Raw genomic sequence first — 17,055 nt, 5'->3', positions numbered from 1 at the left:
AAAAGCTTCTTATTTTTTATTTTTATTTTATTTTTGTTTAAGTAGGCTCCACAACCAGCAAGGAGACCAACGTGGGGCTTGAACTCACGACGCTGAGATCAAGAGTTGGGCACTTACGATGGACCCTGAAAAACAAACTGAGGGTTCTAGAGGGGAGGGGGGTGGGAGGATGGGTTAGCCTGGTGATGGGTATTGAGGAGGGCACGCTCTGCATGGAGCACTGGGTGTTATGCACAAACAATGAATCATGGAACACTATATCTAAAACTAATGATGTAATGTATGGGGATTAACATAACAATAAAAAAATTAAAAAAAAAAAGAGTTGGGCACTTAACAAACTGAGCCACTCAGGTGCCCCATTGCAAAAGCTTTTTAAAATTGGTTTTCTTATTGTTGAGTTTTAAGAGTTCTTTCTATATTTTGGATAATAGTCCTTTATCAGGTGTGTCTTTTGCAAATATTTTCTCCCAGTCTGTGGCTTCTCTTCTCATTCTGTTGACATAGTCTCTGGCGGAGCAGAAGTTTTTAATTGTAATGAATTCCAGCTTATCAATGATTTCTTTCATGGATTGTACTTTTGGTATTATATCTAAAACATCATCATCAAACCCAAGGTCATCTAAGTTTTCTCCTACGTTATCTTCTAGGAGTTCTATAGTTTTGCATTTTACACTTAGATCTGTGATCCTTTTTTTTTTTTTTTTTTTTAGATTTTATTTATTTATTTGACAGAGAGAGACACAGTGAGAGAGGGAACACAAGCAGGGGGAGTGGGAGAGGGAGAAGCAGGCTCCCGGCCAAGGAGGGAGTCCGATGCAGGGCTCGATCCCAGGACCCTGGGATCATGACCTGAGCCGAAGGCAGAAGCTTAACGACTGAGCCACCCAGACACCCCTGTGATCCATTTTGAGTTAATTTTTTGAAGGGTATGAGACCTGTGTCTAGATTCATTTTTTTGCCAATTGCATACTCTCTTGATTATTGTAGCTTTATAGTAAGTCTTGAAGTAGGGTAATGTTAGTCCTCTGACTTTGTTCTTCTCCTTTAATATTGAGTTGACTATTCTGGGTCTTTCCCCTCTTTGTATAAACTTTGGAGTCAGCTGGTCAATATCGACAAAATATCTTGCTGGAATTTTGATTGGGATTACATTGAATCTATAGATCAAGTTGGGAAGAACTGACATCTCAACAATATTGAGTCCACCCATCCACGAACATGGAATAGTTTTCCATTTATTTAGTTCTTTGCTATCTTTCATCAGAGTTTTGTGGTTTTCTTCGTAGAGATCTTATACATATTTCAATTCATTTATACTTAAGTATTTCATTTTGGGGAGTGCTAATGTAAATGGTAATGTGTTTTTAATTTCAAATTCCCCTAATTCATTAATGCTATATAGGAAAGTGATTGACTTTTGTTTATTAGCCTTGTATCCTTCAACCTTGCTATAATTGCTTATTAGTTCCAAGAGTTTCTTTGTTGATTTTTTTCAGATTTTCTACATAAATGATCATGTCATCTGCAAACAAGGACAATTTTATTTCTTCCTTCCCAATCTGTATACTTTTTGTTTCCTTTTCTTGTCTTATTTCATTAGCTAGAACTTCCAGTATGATATTGATGACCATTGGTGAGAGCAGATATGCTTTCCTTTTTCTGATTTTAGCAGGAAAGTTTTGAGTTTCTCACCATTAACTATGATGTTAGTAGTAAGTTTATTGTAGATGTTCCTTATCAAGTTAAGGAAGTTCCCCTCTATCCCTGTTTGCTGAGTATTTATCATGAATGGGTGTTGGATTTTATCAAATGCTTTTTCTGGACTTATTGATATGATCATGTGATTTTTCTTCTTTAGTCTGTTGATGACAGATTAATTAATTGATTTTCAAATGTTGAAGTAGCCTTCCATACCTGTAATAAATCCCTCTTGGTCATGGTATATAATTTTTTTTATACATCTTAGATTCCATTTGCTAATATTTTGTTGAAGAATTTTGCATCTATGTTCATGAGAGATATTGATCTGTAGTTTTCTTTTCTTATAGTGCTTTTGTCCAGTCTTGGTATTAGGGTAATCCTAGCCTCATAGAATGAGTTAGGACCTATTCCCTCTGCTTCTGTCCTCTGAAAGAGACTGTAAAGAATTGGTATAATTTCTTCATTTTTTTGTTGTGCATGTGAGTGTCCAGTTGTTCCAGCATCATTTTGAAAAAGATTATCTTTGCTCCATTGCATTGTCTTTGCTCCTTTGTCAAAGAGCAGTTAACTATGTTTATATTCCTGGGCTCTCTGTTCTGTTCCATTGATCTGTTTGTCTCTTTTTCTCTTTTAATTATCCTGGCTAGGAGATTGTCAGTTTCACTGATTTTTTTCAAAGAATAGCTTTTGGTTTTGTTGATTTTCTCTATTGATTTCCTGTTTTCAGTTTCATTGATTTCAGCTCTAATTTCTATTATTTCTTTTATTTTGCTTACTTTGGATTTAATTTACTCTCCTTTTTTCTACTTTCCTAAGGCCAAGGATCTTTCTTCTTTCCTAATATATACATTCAATACAATAATTTCCATCTAAGCATTGCTTTTGATACATCCCACAAATTTTGATAAGTTGTCATATTATTTTTGTGTAGTTCAAAATATTTTAAAATGTCTCTTGAGATTTCTTACTTGACCCATGTGTTACTTAGAAGTCTGTTGTTGAATTTCCAAGTATTTGGGAAGTTTCCAGTTATCTTTCTGTTATTAATTTCTAGTTTAATTCCATCGTGGCCTAAGAACATGCATGGTATGATTTCTGTTCTTTGAAATTCACTGAGATATATTTTATGGCCCAGAATGTTCCACGTAAGCTTGAGAAGAATGTGTAATCTGTTGTTGGATGAAGTAGTTTATAGATGTCAATTGTATCCAGTTGATAGATGGTATTGTTGATTTCAACTATGTTCTTTCTGATTTTCTGCCTGTCTAGATCTGTCCATTTCTGACAGAGGACATTAGACTTTCCAACTAACAGATATAGCAGATTCCTATATTCCTATATATTCCTATATTTTTCCTTGCAGTTCTATCAGTTTTTCGTATATTTCGATGCTCTGTTGTTAGGCACGTACACATTAAGGATTGTTATGCCTTCATGGAGTATTTATCCCTTTATCATTATGATTTGTCCCTCTTTATCCATGATAACTTTACTTTCTCTGAAGTTTGCTCTGTCTGAAATTAATATAGCTACTCCTGTTTTCTTTTGATTAGTGCTAGCATGGTATATCTTTTTCCATCCCTTGGCTTTATATGTGTCTTTATATTTAAAGTGGGCTTCTTCTAAACAACATATAGTTGGGTCTTGGTTTTTTATCCACTCTGACATTCCTTGACTTTTAATTGGTGTATGCAAACCACTGACATTTAGGGGCACCTGGCTGGCTCAGTCTGTGGAGCATGCAACTCTTGATCTCAGGGTTGTGAGTTTGAGCCCCACACTGGCTGTAGAGATTACATAAAAATAAAATTTTTTAAAAAAATAAAAAAATAGGGGCACCTGGGTGGCTCAGTCGTTAAGTGTCTGACTTTGGCTCAAGTCACGATCCCAGGGTCCTGGGATCGAGCCCCACATTGGGCTCCCCACTCTGCGGGAAGCCTGTTCTCCCTCTCCCACTCCCTCTGCTTGTGTTCCCTCTCTCGCTGTGTCTTTCTCTGTAAAAAAAATAAAGAAAATCTTTAAAAAAAAAAAAAATAAACCATTGCGATTTAAAGGGATTATTAAATTAATATTTACCCTATTTTCTACTGTCTTCTATTTGTTGCTCTTATTCTTTGTTCCTATTTTTGTCTTCTACAATTTTTCTGCCTTTTGCGGTTTTAATTCATCATTTCATATAATTCCACTTTCTCTCCTTTCTTGGCACATCAACTGCCCTTCCTTTTTCACTTTTTGTAGTGGTTTCCCCAAAGTCTGCAATATACATTTACAACTAACCCAAATCTACTTGCAAATAACACTATACTGCTTCATGGTTAGTGCAAATACCTTATAATAAAATATTCTCAATTCTTCCCTCCTGTTCCTTACATCATTGCTGTCATTCATCTCACTCATATATAATTATATGTAAATATACCTATATACACATACACACACATGCATAAGCATACATAATTAAATACATTGTTGGTATTATTATTTTGAACAAAGTGTTCAATTTGATCTATTAGATCAGTTAAGAATACAGGAAATAGGGACACCTGGGTGGCTCAGTTGGTTAAGAGTCTGCCTTCGGCTCAGGTCATGATCCCAGGTCCTGGGATCAAGTCCCGCATTGGGCTCCTTGCTCAACAGGGAGCCTGCTTCTCCCTCTGCCTGCTACGCGCCCCCCCCCCCACTTGTGCTCTCTCTCTCTCTGACAAATAAATAAATTAAAAAAAAAAAAGAATACGGGAAATAAAAGTTTGTACTTTACCTTCGTTACTTCTCTGATGCTCTTCCTTTCATTATGTAGATCCCAAGTTTCTGACTTATCACTTCCTTCTCTTTGAAGAATTCCTTTTAACATCTCTTGCAAGGCAGATTACTGGCAACAAATTCCATCAGTCTTTGTTTTTCTGAGCAAGTCTTTCTTTCTCCTTCACTTTTGAAGGGTAATTTCATAGGGTACAGAATTCTAGGTCAGTGGTTTTATTCTCTCAACACTTAAAATATTTCACTCTGCTCTCTTCTTGCTGGAATGGTTTCTGAGAAGTAGGATGGAAGTTTTATCTTTGTTCCTCTACAGAAGTTGATTTTTCCTCTGGCTTCTTTCAAGATACTTTTTTTTTTTCTTTTAACTTTTTCTTTTTCAAGTAATCTCTGCACCCAAAATGGACCTCAGACTCATGACCCTAAGATCAAGAGTCTCATGCTCTACCAACTGAGCCAACCAGGCGCCCCTTTCAAGATACTTTTTTATCTTTGATTTTCTGAAGTTTAAATATGATCTGCCCAGGGTATAGTATTTTTTTTGGCGTTTGTCCTGCTTGGTGTTCTCTGAACTTCCTGGATCTGTGGCTTGATGTCTGACAATTTGGGAAAATCCTGTCATTATCGCTTCGAATATTGCCTCTGTTCCTTTCTTTTTCTTCTCCTTCTGGTCTTCTCATTACATGTGTTATACTTTTTGTAATTGTCCCATCATTCTTGGATATTCTGTTCTGCTTTTTTCAGTCTTTTTTCTCATTGCTTTTCAGTTTGGAAAGTTTCTAATTGTCATATTCTCAAGTTCAGAGATTCTTTCCTCTGCCATGCCCAGTCTACTGATGAGCCCTTCAAAGGCATTCTTCATTTCTGTTTCAAGTTTTTGATCTCTAGCATTTTTTCAAATATACATGCAAAAAATTTTTAACCTGAAAAATCTAAATAATAATATTAAATTATATATACATGTGCCCAACACCAAGCTTAAGAAGTAGAACCTTATCAGTACCTTTGAAATCCCCCATGTTCCCCTCCCTTGTCACTTTCTCCTTGAAAGGTATCTCTAAAGGAATATGAAATCTTGGCCAGGAAACTGAAGGACTTGTGACTGCAGGTAGTGTTTTCATTATTTTTTCCTGCTCTAGGTAGAATGTCAGGAAAGGGACAGTCTGGGAGATAAATGGCTAAAATTCTGTTTAATTTGTGTTTCTGGACCATGGCTCCTGATACTAGAAAGCAGGGCCTTTGCTAGAATTGAAGCATTTCTTAAGAGGCCTGGGAAGAATGGGATGACCCTTAGCTAACTGACTCTATGAAGAGCACCTACAACCAAAATCTAGCATTTCTTTTTGATTCTTAGAATTTCCATCTCTCATGGGGCGCCTGGGTGGCTCAGTCGTTAAGCGTCTGCCTTCAGCTCAGGTCATGATCCCAGGGTCCTGGGATCGAGCCCCACATCGGGCTCCCTGCTCTGCGGGAAGCCTGCTTCTCCCTCTCCCATTCCCCCTGCTTGTGTTCCCTCTCTCACTGTGTCTCTCTCTGTCAAATAAATAAATTAAAAAAATCTTTAAAAAAAAAAAAAAAGAATTTCCATCTCTCTGCTCACATTATCCATCTGTTCTTGCATGTTGTCAATTTTTTCCATTAAAGCCTTTAGCATATTAATCATAGTTGTTTTTTTAAAAGATTATTTATTTGAGAGAGAGAGAGCACGAGCAGTGGGGAGGAGCAGAGGGAGAGGGAGAAACAGACTCCCCACTGAGCAGGGAGCCCAATGTGGGGCTTGATGTGGGGTTCCCAGGACACCAAGATCATGACCTGAGCTGGAGGCAGACACTTAACTGACTGAGCCATCCAGGTGCCCCATATAGTTGTTTTTTTAAATTCCTGGTCTGATAATTTCAACATCTGTGCTATATCTGACTCTGGTTCTGGTATTTGCTCAGTCTCTTAAAACTGTGTTTTTTGCCTGTTAGTATGCCTTGTAATTTAAAAAAAAATTTTAAATTTAATTTCAATTTAATTAACATATAGTGTATTATTAGTTTCAGAGGTAGAATTTAGTGATTCATCAGTTGCATACAACACCCAGTGCTCATTCCATCAAGTGCCTTCCTTAATGCCCATCCCCCAGTTACCCCATCCCCCCACCGACCTCCCCTCCCGCAACCCTCAGTTTGTTTCCTATAGTTAAGAGTCTCTTAGGGTTTGGCTTCTCTCTCTCTGTTTTCATCTTATTTTATTTTTCCCTCCCTTCCCCTATGTTCATCTGTTTTGTTTCTTAAATTCCACATATGAGTTCAGAGTGGATGAAAGACCTAATTATGAGACAGGAATCCATCAAAATCTTAGAGGAGAACACAGGCAGCAACCTCTGGGACCTGGGCTGCAGCAACTTCTTGCTAGACGCTTCTTCAAAGGCAAGAGAAACAAAAGCAAAAATGAACAATTGGGACTTCATCAAGATAAAAAGCTTTTGCACAGGGGCACCTGGGTGGCTCAGTCAGTTAAGTGTCTGCCTTCAGCTCAGGTTATGATCTCAGGGTCCTGGGATCAAGCCCTGAGTTGGGCTCCCTGCTCAGCAGGAAGCCTGCTTCTTGCTCTCCCTCTCCCACTCCCCCTGCTTGTGTTCCCTCTCTCGCTGTCTCTCTCTCTCAAATAAATAAACAAAAAATCTTGAAATGTCATTAAAAAAAAAAAAGAGTGTCAAAAAAAAAAAAGCTTTTGCCCAGCAAAGGAAACAGTCAACAAAACTCAAAGGCAGCCTATGGAATACCTTGTAATTTTTTGTTCGAAGGTAAACATGATGTACTGGGTGAAAGGAACGGCAATAAAGAGACTTTAGTAATGTAGTGGTTAGGTGTGCAGCGGGAGGAAGCGTTCTGTAGTCCTATGGTTAAGTCTCAGTCTTTCGGTAAGCCTATACCCGTGGACTGTGAACTTCACCAGCACTTCTTAATTTCTTTTTTGTTTTGTTTTGTTTTGTTTTTTGGTGGGGGTTGTTTTTCCCCCTTAATTGGGACAAGATGGCTAGCGGGGGCTGAGCTGGGCTTTCTCTTCCCGCACGTGGAAGGCTAAAGCCAGCTATAGTTGGGTATTTCCCTACCCCCAGGTCAATTAGGCTCCTATAAGACCCCAGCAGGTGAGGATCCAGTAAAACAGTTTCTCCTGAGAGCAGGCCTTGCTGAGAACAACAGAATGCTCTGGAGTGTTTCAAGATGGTTCCTTTCCCTCTCCTCCTGCTGAAAGCACGAGGAGATTTTTCCACAGCATTCACTGTGAGGACTTGACAGAGCTCCTGCATAAAACTCACACAGATGTGGGGATTACCCCCAAACTGAGTCCCCCCTGGAATGTTTAACTCTCAGAGTCGGCCACATTGAGAGTTGGCTTCCAGCAATTCGTCAGTTATGTTTAGGTTTTCCTACCTGGCACTGGTTCCTAGTGAGGCTTCTGCTCAGGAAATTGTAACCCACCCCTCTCTCTGCAATTTGGGGGGGCAGTAATTTGTCCTGCGACCTCACTGCTTTGATGGCTCTAAGAAGAGTTGTTGATTTTCCAGTTTGTTCAGGATTTTCCTTTTTATTAGGACAGAATGTCAACTTCTGAGCTCCTCATGTGCCATGCCAGAAAACGAAAAGTCTGGTTTGTTTTGTTTTTAAATCAAATTTAGAGACAAAATTGATTAATATTTCCTCAACTTATTTTTTCTGTTCCTGCACTCTCGTCACTCCTTCTGGGACTTCAGTTATACCTAATACTCTCTCATGAGTCATTGAGGCTCTGTTAATTTTTTTTAAGTTTTTTATTTAGGTAATCTCTACACCCACCCCACATGGGGCTTGAACTCACAACCCCCAAATCAAGAGTCACGTGCTCCTCCACCTGAGCCAGCCAGGTGCCCCAGGCTCCGTTATATATATTTTTTTAAGATTTTATTTATTTTTTTGACAGAGAGAGAGAGACAGCGAGAGAGGGAACACAAGCAGGGGGAGTGGGAGAGGGAGAAGCAGGCTTCCTGCGGAGCAGGGATCCCGATGCGGGACTCGATTCCAGGACCCTGGGATCATGACCTGAGCCAAAGGCAGACGCTTGACGACTGAGCCACCGAGGTGCCCCAGCTCCATTAATTTTTTTTTAAAAAATCTTTTTTCCTCCTTGTGCTTCAGTTTGAGTTCTTGCATTGACCTGTCTTCAAGTTAAAGAAGTCTTTCTTCTGTTCTGGCCAATCTTCTGTTAATCCCAGCTAACAAATTTTTTATTTCAAGTATTATCTTTTTCATTTATCTATTTCATTTATTTCATTTCATATTATCTTTTCATTTCCAGGATTTCCATCTGATGCTTTTCTACAGTTTTCACAGATCTCCTGAAATTCCCCATCTCATCACCCACCAATATCAATTCCACTACATTCCTTAACATATTTATCACAGATATTTTATTTTTTTAAGTTTTTTTTTTGGAATTCCAGTTAGTTAGCTTACAGTGTAATATTAGTTTCAGGGACGTACAATATAGTGATTCAACACTTCCATATGTCACCTGGTGCTCATCATGACAAGTGCCCTCCTTAATCCCCATCACCCCACCTCCCTCCCTCCCTTCTGGTAACCATCAGTTTGTTCTCTATAGTTAAGAGTCTGTTTCTTAGTATGCCTCCCTCTCTCTCTTTTCCTTTTGCTCATTTGTTTTATTGCTTAAATTCCACATATGAGTGAAATCATATGGTATTTGTCTTTCTCTGACTTATTTCACTTAGCATAATACTCTAGCTCCATCCATGTCATTGCAAATGGCAAGATTTCATTCTTTTTTATGGCTGGATAATATTTCATTATATATATACTATATATCCATTCATCAATCGATAGACACTTGGGATGTTTCCATAATTTGGCTATTTAGATAGTGCTGCTATAAACATCTGGGTGAATGTATCCCTTTGAATTAGTATTTTGTATCCTTTGGGTAAATACTTAGTTCAATTGCTGGATCATAGGGTAGTTCTATTTTTAACTTTTTGAGGAGCCTCCATACTGTTTTCCATAGTGGCTGCACCAGTTTGCATTCCCACCAATAGTGCACCAGGGTTCACCTTTCTCTGCATCCTCACCAATACCTGTTGTTTCTTGTGTTGTTGATTTTAGCCATTCTGACAGGTGTGAGGTGATATCTCATTGTAGTTTTGATTTGCATTTCCTTGATGATAAATATCACAGATATTTTAAATTGTGTCTGGGTTGGCTATGGATCTGTTTCTACTGACTTATTTTTCTCTTGATTGTGGGTCACGTTTTCCTGTTTCTTTATATATCTAGTAATTGTCCATACTGGACAATATAGATAATGAAGTAAAGAGAATCTGGATTCTGTTATCTTCCTCTGAAGAATGTTGATTTTTGGTCTAGAGTATTGGTTGGACTCAGCTTTGTGACTTTAGGATGGGTAGTTCACGGACCATCCAAGGATTAGAGGGGGATATTTATGTAGATCTCACTCCCCTACTGTGGCTCCCTGCTTTCTAGGATTTCCTTTCAATTTCTCCCTCCTTTGGCAGTCTGCACTCCAACCTGTGATTCTTCAGCCCAGTAAGACTAAAGCTTCCTGCTTGAGCTATTTGCTAGGCTAAGGGGGCTGGGGTGTGCCCTCAGGGGAAAAGCCATAAGTGTATAAATATACATACATACTTATATATGTATGTATGTTTTTTGTTTTGTTTTGTTTTGTTTTTTTTACCAAGGGCAGTTCCATTTTTTAAAAGGTCAAAGAGCCTCCAGTTTCTGGCTGCTCTTTATTATGTTCCATTGCCTTCAAATCATTGTTTTGTGCATTTAACCTGGTGTCAGTCCAATACAAGCCACTCTCTGTCTCAGTCTTTTAGCTTCTCCCAATCTCTCCTTCCCTCTTTCCTCCTCTCCTCCCCTCCACAGGCTCCCACCCTCCCTTCCTCCTTCCCTCTCTCATTCCTTCTACCTCTGTCTCTCCTTGCAGGGAGAACCTGGCCCCAAAGGAGACCGTGGGGAGAAGAGCCACTGGGTAAGCTCCAGCTGAGCACAGACCTCCCACTGCCCCTTCCTGCCCTGGGCACTCAGGAGATCATTTGGAATGGGGGCACCTCCTCCAAATCCCCACTACAACCTGGTCTCCTAGGAAGGAGCCTTGACAGATCTCCGCTCTGGCCCCTCCCCATCCTGTCCCTCCCAACCAGGCAGGGTCAGCCTTATCAGTGGACCCCACGCTCTCTGTCTCTGTCTTCGTCCCTGTCTCCACCTTCCGTCTGTGGCCTTTCCAAGCCAGGGTGACCCTGCCCTTTCCTCCTGGGTGGTTTGGGCTAACCCAGTCCAGACTGCATCCTCTGCCTCCATAGCCCCTTCCCAGCAAGGGCTTTGGCTTCTGCTCTGTCTGCAGAAGAAAGGGAAGCATGAAATCAATATCCACACAAAACAGTGGACAGGGGGCCTTGAGAAAGCTGTGAAGCGTAGGGAGGGAGGCGTAGAAACAGTGAGGTACACTGGAGCCCTGTGGTAAAAGGGATAAGGGACCTAGATACCACCGTACACATAGGAGATCCATGGATCACGGGAAGGGAAGCCTAAAAACCATTACTATACATCGTACATGGTAAATGAGGTCAGTAGACCTAGATTCCACTATTCTCAAAAGAGCTATAATTAACACGAGGTCCCAGACACCATCACATACATAGGAGAGCCATGGGGAGTGGGAGGAGAGGCCTAGAAACCATCATACGCATGGGAGAACCATGGAAAATGAGATGAGAGAAACCACTATACACATAGGAAGCCCATGAAGATTAAGAAGGAAGGCCTTTAGAAATTGTCACATACACAGGAGACATAGCGTATATGAGAAAGGGGACAGAGAAACCACATGTGGGGTCCTAGAAACCTTTACAATCATTGGAGATAGTTGCCATGAATGAGTTCCCAGGCCTAGAAATCTGCCCACTCAAGAGATGCATGGGGGGGAGGACCAAAAGTCCCACAATACAGGGACTTGGAAACCATCGTGACATAGACATTTGGAAAATGGGTGGGGCGGGGGCAGACACCCCTACAGGAGAGAAAACTGGGAAGCTATTCAGAAGGCTGGTATCAGGCCTCCCTTTCCCCCGGTCCCTCCCTGGTGCAGTCTGGCTGGGGTGCCCTACTTCCCAGCGGGCACTGGTCAATGAGGACATGGGATGCACCCAGCACCTGCCTTGCCCTCTCTGCTCCTGATTGTGGGGTCAGTGATGGATACAGCCGTGGGAGCCCCTCACCCTGCACGAGCACTTCCCTGTGTCTTCCGATGACTTTGGGGGCCCTGTTACCTCTCTGGCAAGCCTCTCCCAGCCCCTCACGCTCACTCTACTCCCCACACCCCCCTTCACTCCCTAGTGGTTCCAGAGCCTCTTAAGCACATTGCCAATATGGGCACGAGCTGGGGGTCAGGTAGACTGGTGTGAGCCCAGCCCTCTGCTTCCCCTAGGCCCCTTCATTGGCCACTCCCACTCTGGGAACATGTTTCCTACTCAGCCCAGGAGAGGTGGGAGAGGTGAAATGAGGCTGAATTAGACTATGCAGCTCCATCCCTGCATGGGGATTCCAAGAGAACAGATGCCTGAACGGCCCCAACCCAGGCCTCGAACTCAGGACCACCTTTGGGAGGGGCCGCCTTAGAGGTAGCAGGGCCCTTGCCCATCTTCCTGCCTCCCCTTCGCCCACTGTACTTCTGCCCCTGCTTGCCACCTGCCTGAGGGGGGCCTGCTGGGCTGGGGTCAGCATGAGGCTTTGGGGACTGGGGAACCAGCTCTGTTGGGGATAGGTGGGCATGAGGTCCAGTGTGGGGAAGGGCCCTGAGGGGGCCACTCTCCACCTACCAACCCCCAGGTAGACCTGAACCACTGGCCTGACTGTGGCTCAGCAGTGACACCCAGTGGTCATGAGCATGAACTGCAGGCACTGCCCCCAGAGCGACTGAGCTGAACCAGCCCATCTAGACCAAAGCTCGTACCCCTCATTCAGACAGGAAAAACTGAGGCCCAACTCCGCAGAGCAAATTGTTGGCAGAGATGGAACTGAAGCCCAGGATTTTCAGCTCCCAGGACCGAGGAAACCAGTCCCTCCTCGGTGGGTGCCAGGCCCCTGGCTGGGCACCATAGACATATAGATGTGATTTGGACACAGCCCCCACCCTCAAGGTGCTCACAGTGGGAGGGTGGAACAGACCAGTAACCAGCGGCAACAGGACAGAGATGGCTCAGCTGTGATGGGGGAGGATTTAGCGTCCTCCTGGAAGAGGAGATGGGGGCTGAGGCCTGAAGGGTGCATTAACCAAACAAAGTGTGTTCAAGCAGAGGAGAGAGAACATCATGTTCAAAGTCCTTGGGGCTGGAGTGAGGCTGGGGTATTCAAGGAGCTGCAAATACTTGGCATGGTACAGTATGACAGTCAAGGGGTGAGACGGAGGTCAAACAGGCTTTCAGGACTTAGGAGGCCATACTGAGGAATTTGAACTTTGTCCTGCGGACAGTGGGGAGTCATTGAAGTATTTAACAGCAGGGAAGGGACACGGTCAGATTTTTGTTTGCCAACAGTTCCTCTGACTGCCGTGTGGAGAATAGATGGGAGGAGGGGGCAATACGGGAGAAGCAGAAAGAGAGACGCCAGGCAGGAGTCTGTTGTGGTCATCCTGGCAAGAGACTGTGGGGGCTGGAACTGGCAGGGGGTACGGTGAGGACAGATGGATGTCCATAGACTAAGCGATACTTGGTGCTGGTTTGACTGTGAGGGGGAGCAAGCCCTTAAGGCAAACTTTACAGTAGAGAGCCCGGAGAAGCAGCCCCACTGGGTTCTGTCCAGGGAAACTAGGAGCTGTCTGTGTTAAAGCTGAGTGGGGGTGTCCAACAGGCCCTGGATATTCAATCCAGGCCGAGAGGGGACTGGGGCATTACCAGTGCAAACAACAGGCCACCCATCTTGGAAGGGATCCAAATAGCAGGACTTAGTTGGACATGTTTTCTCTAATTTTCTTTTTTTTTTTTTTTTTAAGATTTTATTTATTTATTTGAGAGAACACTAGCAGCGGGGAGGAGTAGAGGGGGAAGCAGACTCCCCACTGAGCAGAGAGCCTAATGCAGGGCTCGATCCCAGGATCTTGGGATCATGACCTGAGCCCAAGGCAGACGCTTAACTGACTGAGCCACCCAGGGGCCCCTTAGCTATTTTTTTTTTAAATCTGAGATCTAATCAAGATTCATGCATTGAACTTGGTTGTTGCATCTCTAGTGCCTTGTCATCTAGAACAGTCCCTGTCCTTTTCTTCTTTCTCTTGACTTTGTCTTTTTGTGAATATCCCGCCATCTAGAGTTGTCTGATTGTTTCTTGGTGATGAGATGCAGTTAAATGCTCTTGGCAGGAGCACCAGGGGACACCCTCTTAATTACATCTTTCCAGGACATTCAGGATGTCAGCTTGTCCCACCGTCCATGCCCGGAGTGGCTTAATGTAATTTTTGAAGGTCATCTATTTTTAGAGCCTGCTCCTGTAATACTTGAAGAGTGATTACTTTGGTGTGTGGCCCACGGTGACCCTAGCCATTAGGCTGCAGTGGCCAGTTAGTAGCCCGAGGGTAGCCCCAAACTGGTGATGCGGCCAGGACAGCTGGGTTATAATGGACAGTCCCAGCAATGTTACAGCAGGCTCACGGACATGTTGGGCGGACTCTCAGTTGTTAGAGGTTTTGGTGAACCCTAAAGGGTCAGATCTCTGTTGTAGCAATAGGCATATTCTACCCCGTCCCTTTATTTAGTCTGTACTAAGTAAAGGCCGCTGAGAGAGACTCCCAGATATGTCAGGGCTGGAATCATTCTATTTGCTGTCCTGGTGCTCTATTGGAATTAAGATATCAACATTCCGGAACTAGCTTGAGTCTGGACTAGGAGAGAGGAAGGAGTGAGGGAGTGTGGACGTTCAGCCCGACCGTGGACCCCGTGCTGGGGAAGGAAAGGACAGACAAATTGGAAGTGAAAGTGAAGACTAGCAGGAGCCTGGGGTGCCAGCTGACATTGTGGCTGGGAGGGTGGGGGTGGGGGAGGGGCTTTGGGGGGCCCACTGCCACATCCCTGGGCCTGGGGGCTGCAGACCCAGAGATACTGCTTAGAAGGGAGGGTGGGGTTGGGGGCCTGATTCCAGGACATGCAGAATATGGACCTGGAATAGTCCGAGCCCAGGGAGGGATGAGCCCAAAGTGAGAAGGGCTGGAGAGTGGACACCTGGGCCTGAGCCTCAGCTTTTCCAGCATTTTAAGCACAACTTCCCAAAAGTGATGCCACTCAAACATTTTCTAATTTTACTTGTACATATTCATTTTGATGTGAATGGAAAGGATATCCGTCAGTAGCCTGTTCCCACTGATGGAATTCATTAGAGTGAGATTAATGTAGTATTAAGGCAAAAAGTGACTCAGTTTAAAGACTAGTAAGTAAACAAGAGTGCATGTGGCCTAGGGATGGGGCAGGAATCATGCAGGTGTCAGGCAACAGAGATTCAGGGGCGCCCCGTGACAGTCTCCAGGGCAGGCTCTGGGATGGCAGCGCAGCCCCTGAGGATCGGCAACCCCTTGCCACCCGTGCAGGGGTGTGGGCAGAGAGCAGCCAGCTGGAACCCATCAGGACTTACTGAGGGGGCTGCTTCCACCTGTCTTGCCCCACCCCCCTGCCCCCGTCCTCTCCCGGTCTTATCCTGGCTGTCCGCAGGGCCCTGGGCTGTGGCAGGTGGTGCGGGGCTGAGGTGCATGTCCAGGGTGGGGCATGGGCCACCAACAAGCTTTGCAGGGCCCCCTCCCTTGCCCCCTTCACGGCTGCATCTGTCTCTTTCCTCCGCAGGGGGAGGGGTTGCACCAACTACGCGAGGCTTTGAAGATTTTAGCTGAGAGGGTTTTAATCTTGGAAACAATGATTGGGCTCTATGGTGAGTAGAGACAGACAGACGGACAGACAGCCCAGCCCCCACCCGCTAGCCTTCCCCAGGCCCTCCGGGGGTGGAGCTGCCTGGACCCAGCCATGAGGCTGGAGAAGGTGCCTGCCCTAGGCAGGTGAGGACCTGAGAGAGCAAGGCCACCCATCCCTTGATGGCTGGTCCCTCTTCCACAAGTGAAAAGGGGGCCCTAGAGACCTGGGCCCCCCACCTCTGTGGTCAGACCTGGGCCTCCGGGCATTGTGGGTAATGTGGCTTCCAGGCCTGCAGGGGAAGCAGAGGTTAAAGATTTTGAATTTGGAAGAAATTAGGGGCAATGGAGCCAAACTCCAGACCAGCAGGGGGTTGTGGGTAACCGAGCCAGACTGCCGCAGAGCAGGGGATCGTGGGTAATAAAGTAAGGGGGGATTGTGGTAACAGAGCCAGACTGCAGCAGAGCAGGGGGTCATGGGTAGTAAAGTCAGGCTTCATTCAGCTCTCCAGAAATCATGGGTAACAGAGCCAGTCTCCAAGCCCACAGGACACTAGGTCATGGAGCTAGACTCCACAAGAGCAGGGGACTGTGGGTGACGAAGCCAGGCTCAGGCCCCAGGGTACTCCAGGTACTATAGCCCCCACTAGTTCCGACCTCCCCTCCCCCAGAAGCCCCCAGAGGCCCCCACAGGGCAGGCCTTCCTAGCCCCAAGTGTCTCCCTTACAGCTGCAGGTCCCCCTCTGGTCCCCCTAACCCATCCTGCAAGTCCCTTCAGGGAGAGAGCCAGACCCCCACCCCAGGCACTTACCCACCAATGTTGCCACCCATCTGCTCACTTGAGGAGCCAGGCAGGCCCCGTCCCCACTTAGAAGGGGAGACCGAGGTCTCGATAGAGACTCACACCCGGGCTCCTGCCTCGAAGCTGGCCGGTGCCTGGCCCCTACACCCTGCCCTCGGCTCCCCGGCCCAGCCCTCGGAGGCCGGACTTGCACCGTCTGCTCTTCTTGATCTCCCATCAGGCTCCTAGCTTACAGAGCTTCCTGCAGCAGCAGGCTCAGCTGGAGCTCCTGGCCAGACGAGTCACCCTGCTGGAAGCCATCATCTGGCCAGGTAACGGCAGGGCGGGCAGGTAGGGGCGGTCCCTTCCAGGAAGGGCCCAGGGACACAGAAGTCACCTCCCACTGGTGGCCCTAGGCCAGCAGACACTCCTTCTCTAGTCCTTCCGGCCAGCCAGCAGACAGACAGACGGGGCCTGACACCTTGTGTCTGACACACGGTGTCAGACAGACCTAGTCCTGTTGTCGGGGAGTGTAGGGTGCAGGGGCACGGGGGTCACCCTGGAACTGTTAAACCTGGGGTGAGGAACGCCACGGTGGAGTGAGTGCTATGAGAGCACAGAAGTGCCCCAGCCCCAGGCTGGGGTGTGTGGGGGAGGGCATCTCAGGGAGGGCTTCCTGGAGGAGGTATCCTCTAAATGAACCTGAAAAGCAAGGACGAGCAGGAGTAAACAGGCAGAGGACAGCACGAGCCAAAGCCAAGAGGCTAGACTGTTCTGTGAGGTTGCGAGGGAGTGACAGCTGAGGCTAGAGAACCTGGCAGGCCCCAGTTTGAGAAGGCTCTTGAAGGGAGGTAGAAGGCATGGAAGGA

At 45.3% G+C, this 17,055-nt stretch overlaps 1 protein-coding gene across 12 annotated transcripts in view; it reads left to right on the top strand.

Moving 5' to 3' along the window:
• Positions 1-17,055, top strand: part of EMID1 (EMI domain containing 1) — a 45,351-nt gene that overhangs the window by 24,819 nt on the left and 3,477 nt on the right. For 5 of the 12 annotated variants that reach the window (XM_078060809.1, XM_078060808.1, XM_036123100.2 and 2 more), the window contains one exon: positions 10,447-10,491. In XM_078060809.1, the coding sequence (XP_077916935.1) occupies positions 10,447-10,491 (45 nt within the window). Of the gene's footprint in view, positions 1-10,446; positions 10,492-15,343; positions 15,429-16,427; positions 16,519-17,055 lie in introns of all 12 variants that reach the window. The other 7 variants (XM_036123101.2, XM_036123098.2, XM_036123093.2 and 4 more) reach the window with 3 other exon arrangements.

The sequence above is a fragment of the Halichoerus grypus genome, chromosome 13 (genome assembly GCF_964656455.1).
Source record: "Halichoerus grypus chromosome 13, mHalGry1.hap1.1, whole genome shotgun sequence".
Taxonomy (NCBI): Eukaryota; Metazoa; Chordata; class Mammalia; order Carnivora; family Phocidae; genus Halichoerus; species Halichoerus grypus.
The sequence above is the reverse complement of the archived record's forward strand: the minus strand, read 5'-3'. Positions and strand labels throughout refer to the sequence as shown.